The 21,525-nt window shown below is 47.1% G+C and overlaps 1 protein-coding gene across 1 annotated transcript in view; it reads right to left on the bottom strand.

The window, feature by feature from the left end:
• Positions 1 to 20,919, bottom strand: part of LOC140389154 (uncharacterized) — a 181,570-nt gene extending 160,651 nt beyond the window's left edge. The window contains exons 1-2 of the mRNA XM_072473313.1: positions 20,731 to 20,919; positions 1,431 to 1,537 (exon numbers count right to left, since the gene is read on the bottom strand). Of these exons, the coding sequence (XP_072329414.1) occupies positions 1,431 to 1,521 (91 nt within the window). The 5' untranslated portion in view covers positions 1,522 to 1,537; positions 20,731 to 20,919. The remainder of the gene's footprint in view (positions 1 to 1,430; positions 1,538 to 20,730) is intronic.
• Positions 20,920 to 21,525: the final 606 nt, after the last annotated feature.

The following is a 21,525-nucleotide window of genomic DNA, read 5'->3' as shown; positions in this document are numbered from 1 at the left end:
TGGGGAGTTTTACCAGTGAAGAGAGATTGGATTGACTGGGGTTGTTTTCCTTGGAGTACAGGAGACTGAAGAGGAACCATGATTGAGGTGTATAGAATTATGAGGGGCATAGATAGAGTAGACAGGAAGAAACCGTTCCCCTTGGTGGAGGGATCAATAACTAGGGGATATGGATTTAAGGTAACGGGCAGGTGGTTTATAGGGGATGTGAGGAAAAACTTTTTCATTCAGAGGGTGGTAGGAGTCTAGAACCCACTGCCTGAAAGGGTAGTGGAGACAGAGACCCTCATAACATTCAAGGAGTATTTTAATATGCACATGCGATGCCAGGGCATACAAGGCCAAGTGCTAGAAAATGTGATTTAAAACAAAAACATTGTTCATGGGACATGGGCGTTGCAGGCTGTGCCAGCATTTATTGCCCATCCCTAATTGCCCTTGAGGGGCAGTCAAGCACATTGCTGTGGGTCTGGAATCACATGTAGGCCAGACCAGGTAAGGATGACAGATTTTCTTCTTTAAAGGACATTAGTGAACCAGATGGGCTTTTACTACAATCGACAATGGTTTCATGTTCATCATTTAACTTTTAATTCCAGATTTCTATTGAATTCACATTTCGCCACCTGCAGTGGCGGGATTTGAACCTGGGACCCCAGATCATCACTCTGGGTTTGTGGCTTATTAGCCCAGTGAAAATACCACTAACCACCACCTCCCCATAAATAGGCAGTTCTGTTTTTGACCGGCACATACATGATGGGCTGAAGGGCCTTTTCTGTGCTATAGTCTTCCATGACTCTTTGACTATGGAATACAGTGAATAATTTTGGTTCCTTTATCTCAGGAAATATAGATGGCATTAGAGGCAGTCCATTAAGTTGATCACGAGTATGGATGGATTTCTTTTTAATGAGAAGTTGAGTATATTGGGCCTGTACTCATTGGAATTTTGAAAAATGGGAGGTGACCTTATCGAGACATATATGATTCTCAGGGGGGCTTCACAGGATAGATACTGAGAGGCTGTTTCACCTTGTGGGGGAGTCTCGGACCAGAGGGCATAATCTCAGAGTAAGGGGTCGTCTATTTAAGACAGAGGTGAGGAGGAATTTCTTCTCTTAGAGGGTAGTGAATCTGTGGAATTCTTTACCACAGAGGGCTGTAGAGGCTGGAGCATTAAGTATGTTCAAGGCTGAGATAGACAGATTTTTAATCAGTCAGGGAATCGAGGCTTAGGAGGACAAGGTGGGAAAGTGAAATTGAGGATTGCTATGATCTGATTGAATGGAGGAGCAGACTCGATGGGTCAAATAGCCTATTTTTACTCCAACATCTTTTGGTCTTATTGCCTATAGTTTCACTGATAAAGAAGGTCAAGCAAAAAGTGAGGCATCAGTAAGATTTACTGGAAAAACTCCATTCCTTACCTGTTACTGCAGTTCGAAGAATACAGAGTAGGAACAAAACGCTGAAGCATCTTCTTTTCATCTTTGCAAATATTTGATTGATTACCTCCATGAAAATCCTTATTAACCTTTTTGGAAAGAAAATCATTAAAAATATAAGTGGCCTTGAAATTAAGCTAGGGATGCTAATGTATAATTGCAGTTAATACTACTGTAATTCTGCCCTCCTTTTTTGCAGTGGTGCAATCACCTTAAGTTCAATGAGTCACAATTGTTAACAAGTCTTCCTCACAATAACTCACTGCTCATCTCACCTCCAATTGTCTCAGTAATATGGCTGCCACAGTGAGATGGTAAGTTAAACCATGTTCTAATCAGTTGCGAACACATATTTCTTTCAACATTCAACAGTAAGGTCATCTCGGTGTTAGCTCAGCAATTTTATCCTGTGACCATAGAGACAAAGAAGATTCAAAGTTTGATCCTTGGCCTGTTGAAGTAAGTAAATTTGCGTAGTCCCACATGACCATGGGCTGCTTTCCCCTTCGAGGGGGAGAGCTGACTGATGGTGATTTAACCTGAGGATCACCACACCTCAGGTAAGGGATAAGGATGAATAACCTCAGCCGGTAAGGGAATTGAACCCACACTGTTGACCTTGCTCTGCGTCACAAACTAGCTGTTCAGAAAACCAAATAGGAAACAACTGCTTGGAACAGTATTCATATTTCCTTGCTTTTACTGTTTTTTTAACTCGGTGTTGTCAACCCTCAGGCAGGATTATGGGCACATATATATATATATATATAGACAAAGTCTATATAGGGCAGCACGGTAGCATGGTGGTTAGCACAATTGCTTCACAGCTCCAGGGTTCTAGGTTCGATTCCCGGCTTGGGTCACTGTCTGTGTGGAGTCTGCACGTTCTCCCAGTGTGCGCGTGGGTTTCCTCCGGGTGTTCCGGTTTCCTCCCACAGTCCAAAGATGTGCAGGTTAGGTGGAATGGCCATGCTAAATTGCCCTTAGTGTCCAAAATTGCCCTTTGTGTTGGGTGGGGTTACGGGGATAGGGTGGAGGTGTGGGCTCAGGTAGGGTGCTCTTTCCAAGAGCCGGTGCAGACTCGATGGGCCGAATGGCCTCCTTCGGCACTGTAAATCCTATGAAATTCTATGAATGTCAAAGATGCAAGACGATACTTTGAATCCTAGCCTTTGCAGGTAATTAAGTCTTTACAGATCCAGAGAGAGGGATAATCACAGGTTAATGAGGTGCGAATTGTCTCATGCCAGGACAGTTGGTAGGATTTTGCAAACCCAGGCCAGATGGTGAAGGCTGAAGGTTGCCTTGGAGTACGCTTACCCGAAGATCAGATGCTGAATGCCCTTGACTGCTGAAGTGTTCCCCGATTGGAAGGGAAGGGAACATTCCTGCCTGACGATTGTTGCACTTCAGGACCCGCGACAACGTAGAATCACCGAGCAGAAACTTATAGCCAAGTTCCGCACACGAGTACGTCCTCAACCAGGACCTTGGATTCATGTCACGAATTCCGCAGGCTCACCACTCTCTGGGTGAAGAAATGTCTTCTCACCTCTGTCCTAAATGGTCTACCCCATATCCTCAGACTGTGACACCTGGGGCGTCATTCTCCGCCGGCGGGAGTCTCCGTTCTGCCGGCGCTCGGGGGTTTCCCGACGGCGTGGGGGTGCCCCACAATGGGAAACCCCATTGACCGGCCGGTGTTACGGAGACTCCCGCCGGCCGGTCGGCGCAGAAATGTGGCGGGGCGGGTAGGAGAATTTCGCCCCTGGTTCTGGACTCCCCCACCATTGGCAGCATCCTTGCTGCATTTACCCTATCAAAGTTCCATTATAATTTTATAGGTTTCTAGGAGATTCCCCCCCTCCTTCTTCCAAACTCCAGCAAACATAATTCTAACAGACTCAATCTCTCGTCATATGTCAGCCCCACCAATCCAGGAATCAAACTGGTAATCCTTCGCTGCACTCCCTCTAGAGCAAGAACATCCTTCTTCAGATAAGGAGACCAAAACTGCACACAATATTCAAGGTGTGGCCTCACTAAGGACCTGTGTAATTGCAGCAAGACATCCCTGCTCCTGTACTCAAATCCTCTTGCTATGAAGGACAAAATACCATTTGCCTTCTTTACCACGTGCTGTACCTACATGCTTACCTTCAGTGACTGGTTTACGAGGGCACCCAGGTTTCATTGCACATTCCCCTCTCCTAATTCATGGCCATTCAGATAATAATCCACCTACCTGTTTTTGCTACTGAAGTGCATTTATCCAAATTATACTGCACCTGTCATGCATTTACCCACTCATTCAACTTGTCCAAATTACCAATCCCCCTCACACCTCACCCTCCCACCCAACTTTGTGTCATCTGCAAATTTGGACATACTACATTTGGTTCCCTCATCTAAACCATAAATATATATTGTGAATAGCTGGGGTCCTAGCACCAATCCGTGCAGTACCCCACTAGTCACTGCCTGCCACTTGGAAAAAAGACCTGTTTGTTCTTACCAAAACAGTTTTCTATTGTCATGGATTTGCCTCGTAAGAGCAGTAACAAAAATTTAACAAGACATAATAGGACACGATATGTCCAGCAAACGGTGGAAATCTGACGAGCGACAGCAGTAGCCAGTATTCAAGCGGCAGAATGAGGTGCGTCTTTCAACGAGATTAGAGAAAATAGAATCAGGTGTGAATCACCTATTAGTAGAAACAGATTACCTGGGGGATTGGGAGATCGATGAGGCAGCCACGTGTTAATTTTTAGACTCACATTTGATGGGGGATGCCAGCAGCCTCCGAAGCAGAGAGTGGGTTTTACATCTAACAGCCTCTAAATCTTAGAGCTGCGGCAGTGCAGAAACCTTTGTAAAGGAAGCTTAAATATCATCGCTGGACCAGGGCAAGATGTTTCCCAGGCATGCTTATCATCCCTGTACTGTGTGGTAAATATAAACTGCCTTTATTTAATTTGGACGTTGTTTGGGGAAAAGAAGAAGTCTTAAGGAGTTCAGGGATCGCAGATACATTTTGGAACAAGGGGTACGTTCCACATACACTGTGTGTTTGTTTAGTGATTCATATACATAATTGTCATAGAGTAATGCAGTCCTGTTTCTGTGTATTTGTCTCTATCATTTAATAAATAGTCTTTAATAATTCTTACATGGTGACTGGACTTAATATTCTCACTGGGGTTTCCCTTGACTCTTCACACCATTCCAAAAACAAAACTATACACCCCCCATGAACCGGTGTTCCAAATTGGGATACTCTTGCAGATACCATCAGTGTGGTTCGTGACACTATGCATCTCAATACACGACCTGGGTATGGTCTTTGGGGTGAGATCAGAACCAGGGATTGGTTCTGACATTCACACACACACTTACTGTCAGGACTACATATATAAATAATGCCCATTTTGGTGATGAAATACTGCAGGGTGTCTACCCTATACTGTATAATTACATTACATCGAGGCAAAGTAGAAAATGGATGGCAAACGCCCCCCCAAAAAAATTACAAACGGTGAGAGGAAAACAGAACTGGGTGTTCAAATGGTCATACCTCGTTTAATTGTCATCATGGAATTTACAGTGCAGAAGGAGGTCATTCGGCCCATCGAGTCTGCACCGGCTCTTGGAAAGAGCACCCTATCAAGCCCACACCTCCACCCTATCCCCGCAACCCAGTAACCCCAGTTAACCTTTTTGGACACCAAGGGTAATTTAGCATGGCCAATCCACCTAACTCGCAAGTCTTTGGACTGTGGGAGGAAACCGGAGCACCCGGAGGAAACCCATGCAGACATGGGGAGAATGTGCAGATTCCACACAGACAGTGACCCAAGCCGGGAATCGAACTTGGGACCTGGAGCTGTGAAGCAACTGTGCTAACCACTATGCTACCGTCCTGCCCATACCTGGTTAAAATTGTCACACCTGGCTTTCCTCACTATCTCGGTCCCATAATCCTCTGAGAAAACAGCACAAAACTGTTATGCATTTATCTCTAGTCTTGGGAGATGCACTGAGCACTTCATTAAAATATTTGTGTGTTCTTAGAAGTGACATCACTATTACTTCAAGGTCGCTAACACAGGAAACTGCGAGAGTGAAGAAGCAGCATTTAGTGAACACACTCTGTAAATAAAGCCTCATTACTTTTTAACCCTCCGTGATCCCTAGCCTCCATTCCGCAATACACAACACAAAAACTGGCGACAAGGATCTCAAAAGACACGTGCTGGCCACCCGGGAGGAAAATAAGATTAGCGAAAAGTGGAAAATGAAGTCTTTGGAGAAAGATCTTTCATGTGCTCTGGAAAAAACGGGCGAGGTGGACGTGAGTAGCGATCTCTGCAGGGCAGTTGTAGACCTGGGGGTGTTTTTTTAAAAAGAGGCTGAGGTGCAGATTGTTGCTTTGTTTAACCGGGAAAAGCAAAAAGCTATTGAAAACTCGTTGCAGAGTGCGCATACAAGAAATCTGCAAGAGAAAGAAAATGGTGTGGGATTGGCACCGTGGGACACTCAGTGAAACTGTGGAGCAATGGATCTCCTATACTGAGGGTTTGGGCTATTTTGTGCAGGCAAACAAAATAGAAGATATCAGGGTTCCCACATTCCTGAGCATGATGTGGGGAGGGGGGAAAGCATTCAATCTCCTCAGAAGTTTAGGTATCATAGAAGCCGGCAACTGAGACATATGAAGAAACCAAAGAGATTCTGCAAGCATAGAATGGACCTGTCTTATACACTGTCCAGACCCGTAATGACGTCACTTGGAGGAGGTATGCAGACCAGTTATTGGTGGGGATAACTGATCCGCCGGAGAGAGAACCTGCTGTGAATCAGAGTTTAATTGTATAAAGTTCTGACCTGAACCTTCCTGAAACCGACAGATACTATTGAGGAAAGTAACGCCTCACCCTCAGACCAAGCACAGAGTCAACCTCTAGTTATAACGTCAACGTCAGTCAAACCAACCACTGAGGACATTTGTACAATGACAGAAACACTAGAGGTTCTGTAGAAGCCAAGTATTTCAAATACAACTAGTATAGGTAAAAGATAGCTGTTTAAGCATAAATGTTGAGCCCCAGTTTTTAATACCCATTTATACAGCATAATTCACTTTTACTGAAGTCTGTTGTTCTGGCAAATGCATATTTTCAAAGACAGTGTGACATTAAAACAGCAAGATAATTTGACACTGCTTGTGCTAATTGTCAAGGACAGGGACTGAATACACAGCAACATTGTTCACAATGCAGATAACAGCTGGGTCAGAAAAGCTGATGTTGCACATTGAAGATGGACGGCTTGCCATCAAATCAAATGTGTTTGAGTCTAACCCAAACCAATTAGGATTATATTGGGGTGTAATTAGATGACTTAAGACAGATATGAAAGTGTATAACTAAAAAGTTTATCCCCGCCATTTTAGGTTTTATTGTCTTTGAAAGTGTGTTGTCTGTAGTGTATTGTCTTTGGGGGTGTGTTGTGCTGTGTTGTCTTTCTGTTAGTTTAGTCAGTTTTGTCCTTTATAGTCTCCATTTTAGGTATTGTCTTTGGGGGTTCTGTCAGCTTGTCAGCCTAACAGTCTATGTCAGTGATGTTAGTCCACTTTTGAGTTTGAGTTTAGCTGAAGATTAGCTCTCTCTCTCTCTTCATGTTTCATTGCCAGACTTTGACCTTTAAAAAGTTACTTTCGAGCTGTCTGCCTAAGCAAAGAAAGGTAATGTCTGTAATTCTCTGAAAGCTTCGAATTGTCTACGAATTGCCTTTTAAATGACTTTCAAATTGTAATCAAGCGACTACAAATAAAACAATTCTTTTTGGCACCTGAGGAGTTTATACTGCAAATTTCTGCTGAGTTCCAGTATTCGCAAAGTGCTACTGATAACCGAATAGCAGAGATGATATAAATTCCTTCAACTATACACAGTCGAATAATACAAGGAATCGAACAACTTAACACAGTCTACAAATAGTACAAATCTTACAACTTGTCGTATTGCGCCAGGACTTGATTCATCAACTAAGCTTCCCCCAAACTTGGCGTGGTTCGACAGGTTAAGATCCCCATAAATTAAAGTTTCCTTTAGGTTCCAACTAGTGCAATGAAGTAGACATCAGGGGTTCACCATGAACTGTTCCGAGAATGATGACCTCCAAACCGTCCAATTTATTGATTATTCTTATTTGATTATTGTTCATGTTGCACTTGTTTAAATTTATTGGGAAATTTGATTTAAAGTGGGAGGAAATGTTATGCATTTATATTGAGTCTTAAAAGCTGCGCTCAGCAGTTTACCAAAATGTTTGTGTATTCATGGAAGTGACAGCACTATTACGTCAAGGTCGCTAGCGGGAAACTGTGAGAGTGAAGAAGCAGCCTGTAGTGAACACACCTTGTAAATAAAGCTCTGTTAGTTTTTAACCCTCCATAATGCCTCGCCTCCGTTCCGCAATGAACAACACTAGCTAATTCTGGCCTCTTGGGTATCCCCAATTATAATTATTCCACCTGGGGCAGTTGTGTCTTCAGTTGCCTTGGCCCCAGGCTCTGGAATACCCCCTCAATAGCTTTCCATCTCATTTTCCTCCTTTAAGAGCCCTTGAAATCTACCTCTCTAACCAAGCTTTTGGTCATTTGACTCAATATCTCCTTATGTCATACCTCGTGTCATACTTTATGATGCTCCTGTGAAGTGCTTTGATGTTAAAGGTGCAATATATATAATTTTTTTACATTAATTTACTGGATGTGGGCATCGCTGGCTGGGCTAGTATTTGTCACCCACACATATGTGCCCTTAAACGGAGTGGCTTGGAAGGCCATTTCAGAGTCAACCACATAGCTATGTATCTGGAGTCACATGTAGGCCAGACCAGGTAAGAACCATAGATTAAAAGCAAATTATTGAGGGTGCTGGAATCTGAAACAAAAACAGAATACTGGGCAATCTCAGCCCTGACAGCATCTGTGGAGAGAAAAGGGAGCTAACGTTTTAATCTGGATGACTCTTTGTCAAAGCTAGAGATTGGAAGGGATTTATACTGGGGGGGCGGTTGCGTGGAGCAGTGGGGCTGGATAGAGGGGCAGCGATAGGTGGAGATTGACAAAGATGTGTACAAAACGGCAGAAGGAATGTAAATGGTGGTGGTCATGGATAAGAAGGGTGCTGATAGTGGCGCATTAAGAGATCAGAACATGGGAATGGCAGAGCAGGGGTAAGCAATGTGTCAAATGGTAACTGGGAATGGGGAACAGATGGCTCAAGTGCAGTCAGTTTGGGGGTAGGGGAGAAAATGGGGAGGGAAAAACAGATCAATGGAAGAAATGAAAAAGAAGCGAAGGAGAGTGTTCACAGTCTGAAGTTGTTGAACTCAATGTTAAGTTTGGAAGGCTTATTGGAAGATGAGGTGCTGTTCCTCCAGTTTGTGCTGGGCTTCACTGGAACATTGCAGCAGGCTAAGGACGGGCATGTGGACATGAGAGCAATGGTCCTGCTTGTGAATGGACCAAAGATGTTCTGCAAAGCGGTCTCCCAGTCTGCGATTAGTCTCTCCAACGTAGAGTAGACCGCATTGGGAGCAGTGAATGCAATAGACCAGATTGAAGTAGGTGCACATGGAGCGCTGTCTCACCTGAAAAGAGTGTTTAGGCCCTTGGATGGTGATCACTGAAAGGGGCTACACAGGTGGAGAAGGTAGTCAAGAAGGCATACGGCATGCTTGCCTTCATTGGCCGGGGCATTGAGTATAAGAATTGGCAAGTCATGTTGCAGCTGTATAGAACCTTAGTTAGGCCACACTTGGAGTATAGTGTTCAATTCTGGTCGCCACACTACCAGAAGGATGTGGAGGCTTTAGAGAGGGTGCAGAAGAGATTTACCAGAATGTTGCCTGGTATGGAGGGCATAAGCTATGAGGAGCGATTGAATAAACTCTGTTTGTTCTCACTGGAACGAAGGAGGTTGAGGGGCGACCTGATAGAGGTATACAAAATTATGAGGGGCATAGACAGAGTGGATAGTCAGAGGCTTTTCCCCAGGGTAGAGGGGTCAATTACTAGGGGGCATAGGTTTAAGGTGAGAGGGGCAAAGTTTAGAGTAGATGTACGAGGCAAGTTTTTTACGCAGAGGGTAGTGGGTGCCTGGAACTCACTACCGGAGGAGGTAGTGGAGGCAGGGACGATAGGGACATTTAAGGGGCATCTTGACAAATATATGAATAGGATGGGAATAGAAGGATACGGACCCAGGAAGTGTAGAAGATTGTAGTTTAGTCGGGCAGTATGGTCGGCACGGGCTTGGAGGGCCGAAGGGCCTGTTCCTGTGCTGTACATTTCTTTGTTCTTTGTTCTTTGTTCTTTGTGATCAGAGAGGAGGTAAAGGTGTTACACTTTCTGCAATTGCCTGGGAAGGTGCCGGGGAAGAGGGTGAGGTGTTGGGGGTGATGGAGGAGCAGATCAGGCTATCCGGAGGGAATGGTCCCTGCGGAATGTTGACGGGGGATTGAACGGAAGATCTGTTTGGTGGTGGCATGCTGGAGCTGACGGAACTGGCAGAGGATGACACACCTTTGGTTGCGGGGAAACGAGACATGTTAGAGGCGAAATGTTTCAGTGAGAGGACAAGTTCAGCCAGACGGAGGAGAATGGTGGTGGATGGTGATTGTTTAAGCCTGTGTTTGAGGAAGGGGTGGAGAGCCCTCAGACATCCTGGTGGGGAATGGAGGTATAGAGGGATTAGACATCCGTGGTGAAGAGGAGGCAGTAAGGGCTTGGGAACCGGAAGTTGTTAATATGATGTAGGGCATCAGGGGAATCGCGGATGGAGGTAGAAAGGGACTGGACAAGAGGAGAGAGTATGGAGTCAAGATAGGAAGAAATTAGTTCAGTGGGGCAGGAACAGGCTGATGCGTTGGGCCTACTGGGACAGTCCGGTTTGTGGATTTTGGGGAGGAGGTAGAAGCGGGCTGTCTGGGGTTGGGAGATTATGAGGTTGGAAGCTGTGAAGGGAAGATCTCCAGAGGAGATGAGGTCAGCGACAGTCCTTGAAACAATCGTTTGATGCCTGCTGGTGGGGTCAGAGTCCGCGGGAGGTAGGAGGAAGTGTTTCAGAGTTGGCACTCAGCCTCTGCGAGGTAGAGGTCAGTACGACAGACAACAGCCCCATCCTTGTTGGCAGGTTTGATGACGAGGATTGGACCAGAGAGAGCAGAATGCAGCCAGTTCTGAAGGAGACAGGTTAGAGTGGGTGAGAGGAGCAGAGAAATTGAGACGATCAATGTCACGCCACAGTTCTCAATGAAAAGATCAAGAGCAGGTCAGTGGCTGAAGGGAGGGGTCCGGAGCAGGGTGGGTGGGTTGGACACCTGCCCGAAGAAGTGAGTAGAGAGATGAAGGAGGCGATAGACTTTCTTCCCTGAAGGACATTAGTGAACCAGATTGGTTTTTACAACTGACAATGGTTTCATGGCCACAATTAATTCCAGAATTATATTGAACTCAAATTCCACCATCTGACATGGTGGGATTTGTACCCAGGCATTCAGGGTATTACCCTGGGTTCCTAGATTACTAGTCCAGTAACAAGACCACTACACCACCACCTCCCCAAGTTGTTGTTGTTGTTTGCAAAGGCACGGTTCAGAAATGTCGGCAGCTGTGCGGCTCACTGATAGGGAGTGGTGGGCAGGGCGGGGTTTAATATTGTAAGGTCCAATGGGGTTCAGGAGCATCCAGAGGAGCCACAACGCCCAGAGGGCGACAAGGTGGCACAGTGGTTAGCACCCCTGCCTCACAGCGCCAAGGCCCTGGGTTCAATTCCAGCCTTTGTGACTGTGTGGAGTCTGCACGTTCTCCTCGTGGCTGCGTGGGTTTCCTCCAGGTGCTCTGGTTTGCTACCACAGTCCAAAGATATGCAGGTCAGGTGGGGTTACGGGAATAGTGCAGGGGAGTGGGCCTAGGTAGAATGCTCTTTCGGTGGGTCGGTGCAGACTCGATTGATGTAAAAAAAATCAGGAGAATGTCAAAAGAGAAAAGTTAAAAAAGTTGGTTAATAAGTAGGAAATTGGGCGGCATATTAACTCAGTTGTTAGCACTGTTGCCTCACGGCGCCGAGGTTCGATCCTGGCCTTGGGTCACTGTCCGTGTGGAGTTTGCACATTCTCCCCGTGTGCGTGGGTTTCACCCTCACAACCCAAAGATGTGCAGAGTAAGTGGATTGGCCACAGTAAATTGCCCCTTAATTGGGAAAATAAATAATTGGATACTCTAAATTTATTTTTTTAAATGTAAGAAATCAAGAGTTAAGTTAAATAGGTATTTTCAGCCAGGCTGGCCAGCACTATTGTTCCCCAGGAGTGATTGCTGTAAAGTGTAAAACAAAATAAATGGGCCACACAGGGATTAGCACTTCAGCCTCACAGCGACAGGAACATAAGAACTAGGAGCAGGATTAGGCCATCTGGCCCCTCGAGCCTGCTCCACCATTCAATGAGATCATGGCTGATCTTTTGTGGACTCAGCTCCACTTTCTGGCCCGCAAACCATAACCCTTAATCCATTTATTCTTCAAAAAACTATCTATCTTTATCTTAAAAACATTTAATGAAGGAGCCTCTACTTCACTGGGCAACTAATTCCATAGATTCACAACCCTTTGGATGAAGTTCCTCCTAAACTCAGTCCTAAATCTACTTCCCCTTATTTTGAGGCTATGCCCCCTAGTTCTGCTTTCACCCGCCAGTGGAAACAACCTGCCCGCATCTATCCTATCTATTCCCTTCATAATTTTTTTGTTTCTACAAGATCCCCCTTCATCCTTCTAAATTCCAACGAGTACAGTCCCAGTCTACTCAACCTCTCCTCGTAATCCAACCCCTTCAGCTCTGGGATTAACCTAGTGAATCTCCTCTGCACACCCTCCAGTGCCAGTATGTCCTTTCTCAAGTAAGGAGACCAAAACTGAACACAATACTCCAGGTGTGGCCTCACTAACACCTTATACAATTGCAGCATAACCTCCCTAGTCTTAAACTCCATCCCTGTAGCAATGAAGGACACAATTCCATTTACCTTCTTAAATCACCTGTTGCACCTGTAAACCAACTTTTTGCGACTCATGCACCAGCACACCCAGGTCTCTCTGCACAGCAGCATGTTTTAATATTTTATCATTTAAATAATAATCCCTTTTGCTGTTATTCCTACCAAAATGGATAACCTCACATTTGTCAACATTGTATTCCATCTGCCAGACCCTAGCCCATTCACTTAGCCTATCCAAATCCCTCTGCAGACTTCCAGTATCCTCTGCACTTTTTGCTTTACCACTCATCTTAGTGTCGTCTGCAAACTTGGACACATTGCCCTTGGACCCCAACTCCAAATCATCTATGTAAATTGTGAACAATTGTGGGCCCAACACTGATCCCTGAGGGACACCACTAGCTACTGATTGCCAACCAGAGAAACACCCATTAATCCCCACTCTTTGCTTTCTATTAATTAACCAATCCTCTATCCATGCTACTACTTTCCCCTTAATGCCATGCATCTTTATCTTATGCAGCAACCTTTTGTGTGGCACCTTGTCAAAGGCTTAGGTCAAAGGGACCCAGGGTCAATTCCCACATCGGGTCACTGTCTGTGTTGGGTTTGCACTTTCTCCCCGTGTCTGAGTGGATTTCCTCCAGGTGGTCCGGTTTCCTCCCACAAACCAAAGATGTGCAGGTTTGGTGGATTTTCCATGCTAAGTTGTCCCTTAGTGTCCAGGGATCTGCAGGTTGGGTGAGGTTAGGGGGATAGGACGGTTTGGTCAGGGGTGAACATGGGTAGAGTGCTCAGTCAAAAGGTCGGTGCAGAATCGATGGGCCAAATGGCCTCGTTCTGCACTGTAGGGATTCTATGAAATGGGCCGAATGGCCTTCTCCTGCATTATAGGAATTCTAAGGTTCTATGGTTAGAGTTGAAGGGAGGGTGGAACACTGTTAGGAAATGGGATCCATGAAACACGTACCCTGCCTTTCCTGCTTGAAGCTGGAGCAGAATAACCTGACAAGCCACTTAGAACCTCAAATGGTGCAAGGCCTTGCCCACACCTCCCCATAAAATTGCTGATGAATCGGTGTAGGTGCCGCTTTGGGAAGGCCACCAAGGGGATTTTACACGTCTCTCTCTGCCTGCAAACCCGCCAGCAGAGGACAGGAACCAATTCAATTTTACCAAATTTAAAAACAAATATTTCACGGTAGCATTGTGGATAGCACATTTGCTTCACAGCTCCAGGATCCCAGGTTCGATTCCTGGCTTGGGTCACTGTCTGTGCGGAGTCTGCACGTTCTCCCCGTGTCTGCGTGGATTTCTTCCGGGTGCTCCGATTTCCTCCACAGTCCAAAGATGTGCAGGTTAGGTGGATTGGCCATGATAAATTGCCCTTAGTGTCCAAAATTGCCCTCAGTGTTGGGTGGGGTTACTGGGTTATGGGGATAGGGTGGAGGTGGGGGCTCGGGTAGGGTGCTCTTTCAAAGAGCCGGTGCAGACTCGATGGGCCGAATGGCCCCCTTCTGCACTGTAAATTGTATGATTCTATGATATTTATAAATAAACATTAAATAAAACCACAACCAAGATAAAAAGATAACCAACAGACAGCAAACAGGAGATCGCAACATTACTCAATAAATAGCCAACAACCGAAGCCCACCCTCCCTACCATACCCCCACCCTCTCTGCCTCCACTTTTTCTTGTTAACCCTAAACCACCGCCTCCCCTCCACCTGCTGACTTAGCTGTCCTGGAAGAAGTCAATGAACAGTTTCCATCTCCGGGCGAACCCTTCCATCGACACCCCTCAAGGCAAAATTAATTTTCTCCAACTCGAAGGAAATCCACGAGGTCGCTCACTCATACCCCCGGCTTTGGAGGCTCCGCGTCCCTCCACCCCAACAGGATCCATCTCGGGCAACCAGAACGGTAAAGGCCAGAACGTCGACCTCTCTCGCCCCCTGGACTCCCGGGTCTTCCGAGACAACAAATACTGACAATTCTGGACTCGGCACCACATTCACCCTCAGTACCTCCGATATCACATCAACGATCCCCTGCCAAAATCCCTGCAATTTTGGGCAGGCCCAAAATAAGTGAACATGATTCATGAACCCTTCGCACACCGCCCACATCTATCCTCCACCCCTCAAAGAACCTCCCATTCTAGCCACCATCCTATGCGCTCTATGGGCGACCTTGAATTGAATGAGAGGCAGCCTGGCGCATGAAAAGCACCCATTTACCCTCCTCAAGGCTTCCTTCCATAACGCAGCCTCCAGCTCACCCCCAGCTCCTCCTCCACGTTCTCTGCCTTCTCTGAACCTCTATTCTCGACAGCATCTTGTCCTGCAACCCCGGGGATGAAATCAGGAAAGGACAGCATCGGTTTTCTCACGTAGTTCCGCACTTGTAAGTATCGGGATTTATTTCCGGTGGGCAACGCATACTCTTCCACCAGTCCTTCCAAATTTGGGAAGCTGCCCCCCCCATGAACACATCTTCAAACCGCTCAATCCGTGTCCACCGCCAACCCTGAAATCCCCCATCCAGCACCCCCGGAACAAACCTGTGATTCCCACAGATAGGAGCCCAAACCGAGGCCTCCTCAAGCCTCAAGTGCTGTCCGCGCCGTCCCCACACTCTTAGGGCCGCCACTCCTACCAGGCCTGTGGAGTACCTGGCCGGTGAGAACGGCAGAGGCGCTGTCAACAACCCTCCCAAAGGAGTACCCTTACACGAGTCCGCCTCCAACCGCTCCCATACCGACCCCTCCCCCACTACTCACTCCCTAACCATGGCTATATATGCCGCCCAATAATTTTTTTATTTTTAATTCATTTTTTTCCAATTAAGGGGCAATTTAGCGTGGCCAATTCACCTACCCTGCACATCTTTGGGTTGTGGGGGTGAAACCCACGCAAACACGGGGAGAATGTGCAAACTCCACGCGGACAGTGACCCAGAGCCAGGATCGAACCTGGGACCTCGGCGCCGTGAGGCAGCAGGGCTAACCCACTGCGCCACCGTGCTGCCACGCCGCCCAATAATAATTTATTGAATTTGGCAAGGCGAACCCACCTCCCACCACCCCCCCCCCCCCTTGCCCCAACTCCAACAGCGCCTTCTTTACTCAAGGGACCATCCCCGCCCACACAAATCCCAAAATCAACGTGTTAACCTTCTTCAAAAAGGCCTTGGGGCTAAAAATTAGGAGGTTGTGGAATGCAAACAACAACCTCGGGAAGACAGTCATCTTCATGGACTGCACCCGCTCTGCTAATGACAACGGAAGTACATCCTACCTTTTAAATTCTTCATTTGCTCCAGCAACCAAGCCAGATTCAACTTGTGTGATTGCTCCCACCCCCACACCACCGGAATGCCTAGATACCTGAAACTCGCCCCACTACCTTGAATGCCAGCTTGCCCAGCCTCCTCTCCTGTCCCGACGCCTGGAGTCCGGATCAGAAAGACCTCACTCTTTCCCATATTTAATTTATACCGTGAAAACTGGCCGGATTTCACCAAAATGTCCATAATACTTTCCAGCAGGTCCGATATATAGAACAGCAGGTCGTCTGCATATAGGGACACCCTATGCTCCATTCCCCACACACACACATCCTCTTTCCAACCCCAAGACGCTCTAAGCATCATTGTCACTGGCTCTATCGCCAAGGCGAAAAGCAATGGGGAGAGTGGGCAGCTATTTTACCAAATGATGTTAGCTAATGGAAATGTTGATTATTGGGTAAAACCATGCCACAAAAAGAAATAAGTTGCAATGGTCAAGAAGCAACAGAGGAATAGGATTTCCCACCAAGCATGTGCTGATCTAATTGCTGCCCTAAGCAGTGTTGCTGCCCTCTCTATTTCACTGGCTTCCCATCTCAGTATAAATTAAAGCAATCCATGAGCCTGAGGAAAATCGTCAACATTCCATTGCTTCACAACACCCCAGGCCTGGGGCACAACATTATGGCTCAATTAACATAACAAGACTAGCAGGTTTACAGAGGTATATAGAAGAACCAAGTTCAAATGACAAATTAGATTTTATAACAACGATACACATAAAGATAGCTCCTGACCTCTTTTGCGCCTCAATCCTTGTTCACCCACTGTTATTTGTTGCTCTTTGTCATCCCCCCATCACCTCTCTGCCACTGTTTATCATCCACTGGCTCTAATGTGTGCGCATTTTAACCCAAATAATATATTTTTAAAATAATCTTTATTGTCACAAGTACACTTACATTAACACTGCAATGAAGTTACTGTGAAAAGCCCCTCATCGCCACATTCCGGCACCTGTTCGGGTACACAGAGGGAGAATTCTGAATTCACCTAACAAGCACGTCTTTCAGGACTTGTGGGAGGAAACCGGAGCACCCGTAAGAAACCCACGCAGACATGGGGAGAACATGCAGACTCCGCATTGACAGTGACCCAAGCTGGGAATCGAACATGGGACCCTGGCACTGTGAAGCAACAGTGCTATCCACTGTGCTACCATCTTCCCTACATATCCACTTGTCCGTCCTGGGCATGTTGCAATGTCCAGTGAAGCCCAGGGTAAACTGGCGGAACAGCACCTCATCTTCCGATGATGCAATGTTACAGCCTTCCGGACTTAACATTGAGTTCAACAATTTCAGGCTGCAAACTCTCTCCTCTACCTTCACCCCATTTTTACTTCTATCAATTTATTTTCATTTCTTCCATCGATCTCTCACATTGTTCCCCCCCTTCCCCCACTCCACTTGGGCTATTGTTCCAGGTTGTCCTTTGTCCTTCCATTAGCATATTCTGATCTTTTAATGTGCCACTATCAGCACCCTTCTTTTAAAAAAAATAAATAATTTAGATTACCCAATTCAATTTGGTGTGGCCAATTCACCTACACTGCACATCTTTGGGTTGTGGGGGCGAAACCCACGCACACACGGGGAGAATGTGCAAAATCCACACGGACAGTGACCCAGAGCCGGGATCGAACCTGGGACCTTGGCGTCATGAGGCAGCAGTGCTACCACTGCGCCACCGTGCTGCCGTATCAGCACCCTTCATAACCATTATCCCTGCCATTTACATTCCCTTTGTCTTTCTGTCCATGACATCTTCGTCAATCTCTACGTATTGCTGGCACTTCATCCAACCCCACTACTCTACCCCCTCACAACAGTATAAATCTGACCTTATGTCCCGTTCTCTCCAGCTTTGAAGAAGAGTCAGACTCAAGACATTAGCTCCCTTCTCTCTCCACGATGCTGTCAGACCTGCTGAGATTGTCCAGTATTTTCTGTTATTGTTTCCGATTCCAGCAACTGCAGCAATGTGCTTTTATCCTTCAACCTGTCTACTTAACACTTTCCTCAGTGAGTAATGGAACTTTTTTCAAATTTAGCTTCAAATTTCGGGACATCTAGACCAGGCTTCTGCTCTGGATTACACGGGACTCTCTCTCTGCTGCATAGATTCAAACAGAGTTCCGCCCTTCCCCTGCCGTTCTACTCAAGCCCCTGGCCAGCAATTCACTCTCCTGGCCTGCAGTACATTTCTCTGCCACATCTGGACTTTATGGTGACCTCCAACTTCACCACTGCTTCTTTTCCCCTGCCCCACAATTGATCCTGCACACCTCTGGAATCTCCATTTCCATGGAAATTCTACCTTTCAAATAGCTGCCAGAATTCACTTGCCAGCCACACGCGTCTCTGAACTTGGGCAACGGTTTGTCCGGTGAATGCTCCACGCTGGCTCCAATCCTGTCCGGTTCATCACACCACAAGATCTCTGGGCTGGAATTCTCCAGTCATCGGGACCCCCCCCCCCCCCCCCCCTCCCCCTGCGGGTCTCCCAGCAGCTTCAATGGGAGTATACAAACCCAGCGCCAGAGAATGGCACGTCACCAAGAAACACATGACTGGGGGAACCATAGATCCCACCCCTGATCTTAACTCTGGATTCCCTCCATTCTCCATTGCCTCTTGCCCATTTACCCCCAGGCTATCCGTAACCTCATTGCTATGTAACCAGACCTGTGTAACTGAGTTTTCCTTGTGTCCATAAGTGAATGTTTTGGCTACTACCCTGGAGATGATCTCACTTTTTTTTTCCTTATTTTCTCTTTACGCCTCCTAGAGCCTGCACTGTTGCCGGGTCATCCTTGGTCCTGCCTCCACATAGATTTTGTGGGGCCATTCCAGGGAGCTCATTGTTGTTGATGCCCACGTAAAGTGGTTGGAGGTCAATATAACGCAAAGTGTAAGGCTCGAGCCACCATCGACTGCAGCAGACTTTTACCACGCGCGGGATGCCGGGGGTGCTGGTGTCAGTCAATAGGACAGCCTTTATGAGTATGGAATTTCGAGCGTTCATGACCGCAAAGAGCACGTGACACGTATGGACAGCTCATATCAACCAGCGTCGAGTGGATTAGAGGCGCATGTAGTCCACATATTCACAAGTGGAATGAGAAAGCAGACCTCGGGGTTTAGGGAGTCAAGACTGACACAATTCCTTTTTTGCGACCGGACAATGCTGCAAGCCATGACAGGGGTCATTCGGGCCAAATTGTTGATGGGCCGTCATCTTCGTACGTGTCTGAGTTTGGTTCTCCCAGGCATTGGCAGAAAAATCTGCCAGGGCCAAGATAGAGCCGAGGCTAATGCAAGCTGACGTACGTCTTTGTCCTGCTTCGAGGTAGGAGACCTGGTATATATCCGCAACTTTGGGGAATGCGCTGCATGGATCACGGGCACCGTGTTAGCCCAAACAGGACTAGTCTCTTATCGAATGCGGACACAGGGGCATGAATCAAATCAGCAGGTGATTACCTCCATGGGCACATTCCTGAGATGCCAGGTCAGATTCCGGAGGTTTCAGACCGAAACCGCCCTCAGCTCGAGTTACTGCCTCCGCCCCAGCTGCCACTGTTGGCCCTGGCCACACCTGCCATGGAGATGCCAGTTTTGGACATCGAGGATGCTGGGATTCTGGACAAGGTTCCCCTAAACTCCGACTGGCATGGAAGTATTGCCACCACTGGAACTTGTTGTGTCAGTGGCCACAGTTCAAACGGCCCTGCCAAGGCGCTCTGCGCAGAAACGGTGCTCCCCAGTTCAGCATAGGCCTCCGGGTGCCACGTGGAGGTCCTCCAATGGCTGTTCCTGGGTAAGATGACTAGGAGCTCCTTGCACCCACCCACGAACATGGACACATCGCCGAACTTGGAGGGGGGAGACCTCGTGGAGGTCACTGTATCAGGACTATCAGATTCCCTGTGACCTGCACAGAATAAAAGCTCCCCAATAACGAGGGGGGAGCTTCCCCTTGACAGGGGATAAGATTAAGAGTATAAAAACCCCGACCGAGGAGTGGAAATCTTGCATATCGTAAATAAACCTAGCCTACTTGCCTGGTCGATATGCGCTGCTTTAGCAGATTCTACAGTGACCATGGATCGGTGTCCCAAAAACCCATCTGGGTCACTAATATCCTTTACGGCAGGAAATCTGCCATCCTTACCTGGCCTGACCTACATGTGACTCCAGATTCATAACAACACAGTTGACTCAAAATGCCTACTTGGTTCAAGGGCAATTAGGGACAGGCAATAAATTCTCAACCAGCCAGCCACACTCACATTCCATGAATGAATAGGGAAAACATAAATAGGGTGGCACGGTAGCACAGTAGGGGGGCACGGTAACACAGTGGTTAGCACAGTTGCTTCACAACTCCAGGGTCCCCGGTTCATTCCCGGCTTGAGTCACTGTCTGTGCGGAGTTTGCACTTTCTCCCTGCGTCTGCATGGGTTTTACCGGGTGCTCCGGTTTCCTCCCACAGTCCAAAGATGTGCAGGTTTTCGTGGATTGGCCATGCTAAATTGCCCTTAGTGTCCAAAAAGGTTGGGTGGGGTTAGTGGGATAGGGTGGAGGTGTGGGTTTAGGTAGAGTGCTCTTTCCAAGGGCCGGTGCAGACTCGATGTGCCAAATGTCCTCCTTCTGCACTGTGAATTCTATAATTCTATGAAGTAACACTTTTTACAGACTTCGTCCTTGTTTCAGTTTCAGCCCCCAATACAAAGCCGGAAAGGTGGGACACGGCAGCCACTTTAACACTGGTGGAGATTCGAAAGTGAATCCTTGAACCCAGTGATTCCCACCCCAACTCCCTGGGAGGTGAAATATTCCTGAAGCCACTCACCTTGTTCAACACTTTGAGCAGCCGCTCCCCGGAGGAGCCTCCTTATCCAAAACTACCTGATGGGAACTTGTACCGACTCATTCTGAGTGTTTGGAATAACTGCAGAGGAACCGGCCCAGAGCCGCTCTCCTTAGCGGCGAGTTAATGGACACACAACAAGGAAAGAGCAGCCACCTCGAGAGAGAGAGAGAGAGGGCGGAGCGGGGGGAGCAACTTGAAACTATCTTCACAAAATAAATTGGGCGGCGCCCAGAAAGTGAAACTGTGCAAGCGATTGGTGGTTGAGAAATCGTTCATTGCAGCGGGTTATATGCAGTTGTAAAATCAACAGAAAGTTGAGAATTGACTTCATACAACAGCACTATGTTCAGTCCATGCAGTTAGACTTCCATCCACTCACACTGCCCTTCACAACCGTGCGATATCCTGAATTACTGCACAGCCTGAAAGTGTTGTGATGTAGGAAATACAATGTAAGTAATGACAGGCTCTCAGACAGCAGGGTTATTAATGAGTAGATACTCTTTTTTTGTCGTGTTGATTGAGGGATTGACCCAAGACATCAACGCCAACTTATGTTTATTGAGCATCTTTAATCAGACAATCCCTACAGTGCAGAAGGAGGACATTCGGCCCATTATGTCTGCACTGACCCTCTGAAAGAGCACCCTACCCAGGGTCAGGCTCCACCCTATTCTCTTAACCCAGTAACCTCACCTAACGTTTTGGACACTAAGGCCAATTTATCATGGCCAATCCACCTAACCTGCACATCTTTTGGACTGCGGGAGGAAA

Source organism: Scyliorhinus torazame, chromosome 14 (genome assembly GCF_047496885.1).
Source record: "Scyliorhinus torazame isolate Kashiwa2021f chromosome 14, sScyTor2.1, whole genome shotgun sequence".
Lineage (NCBI taxonomy): Eukaryota > Metazoa > Chordata > Chondrichthyes > Carcharhiniformes > Scyliorhinidae > Scyliorhinus > Scyliorhinus torazame.
Note: the sequence above shows the minus strand (reverse complement) of the source record. Positions and strands in the feature narration are given on the sequence as shown.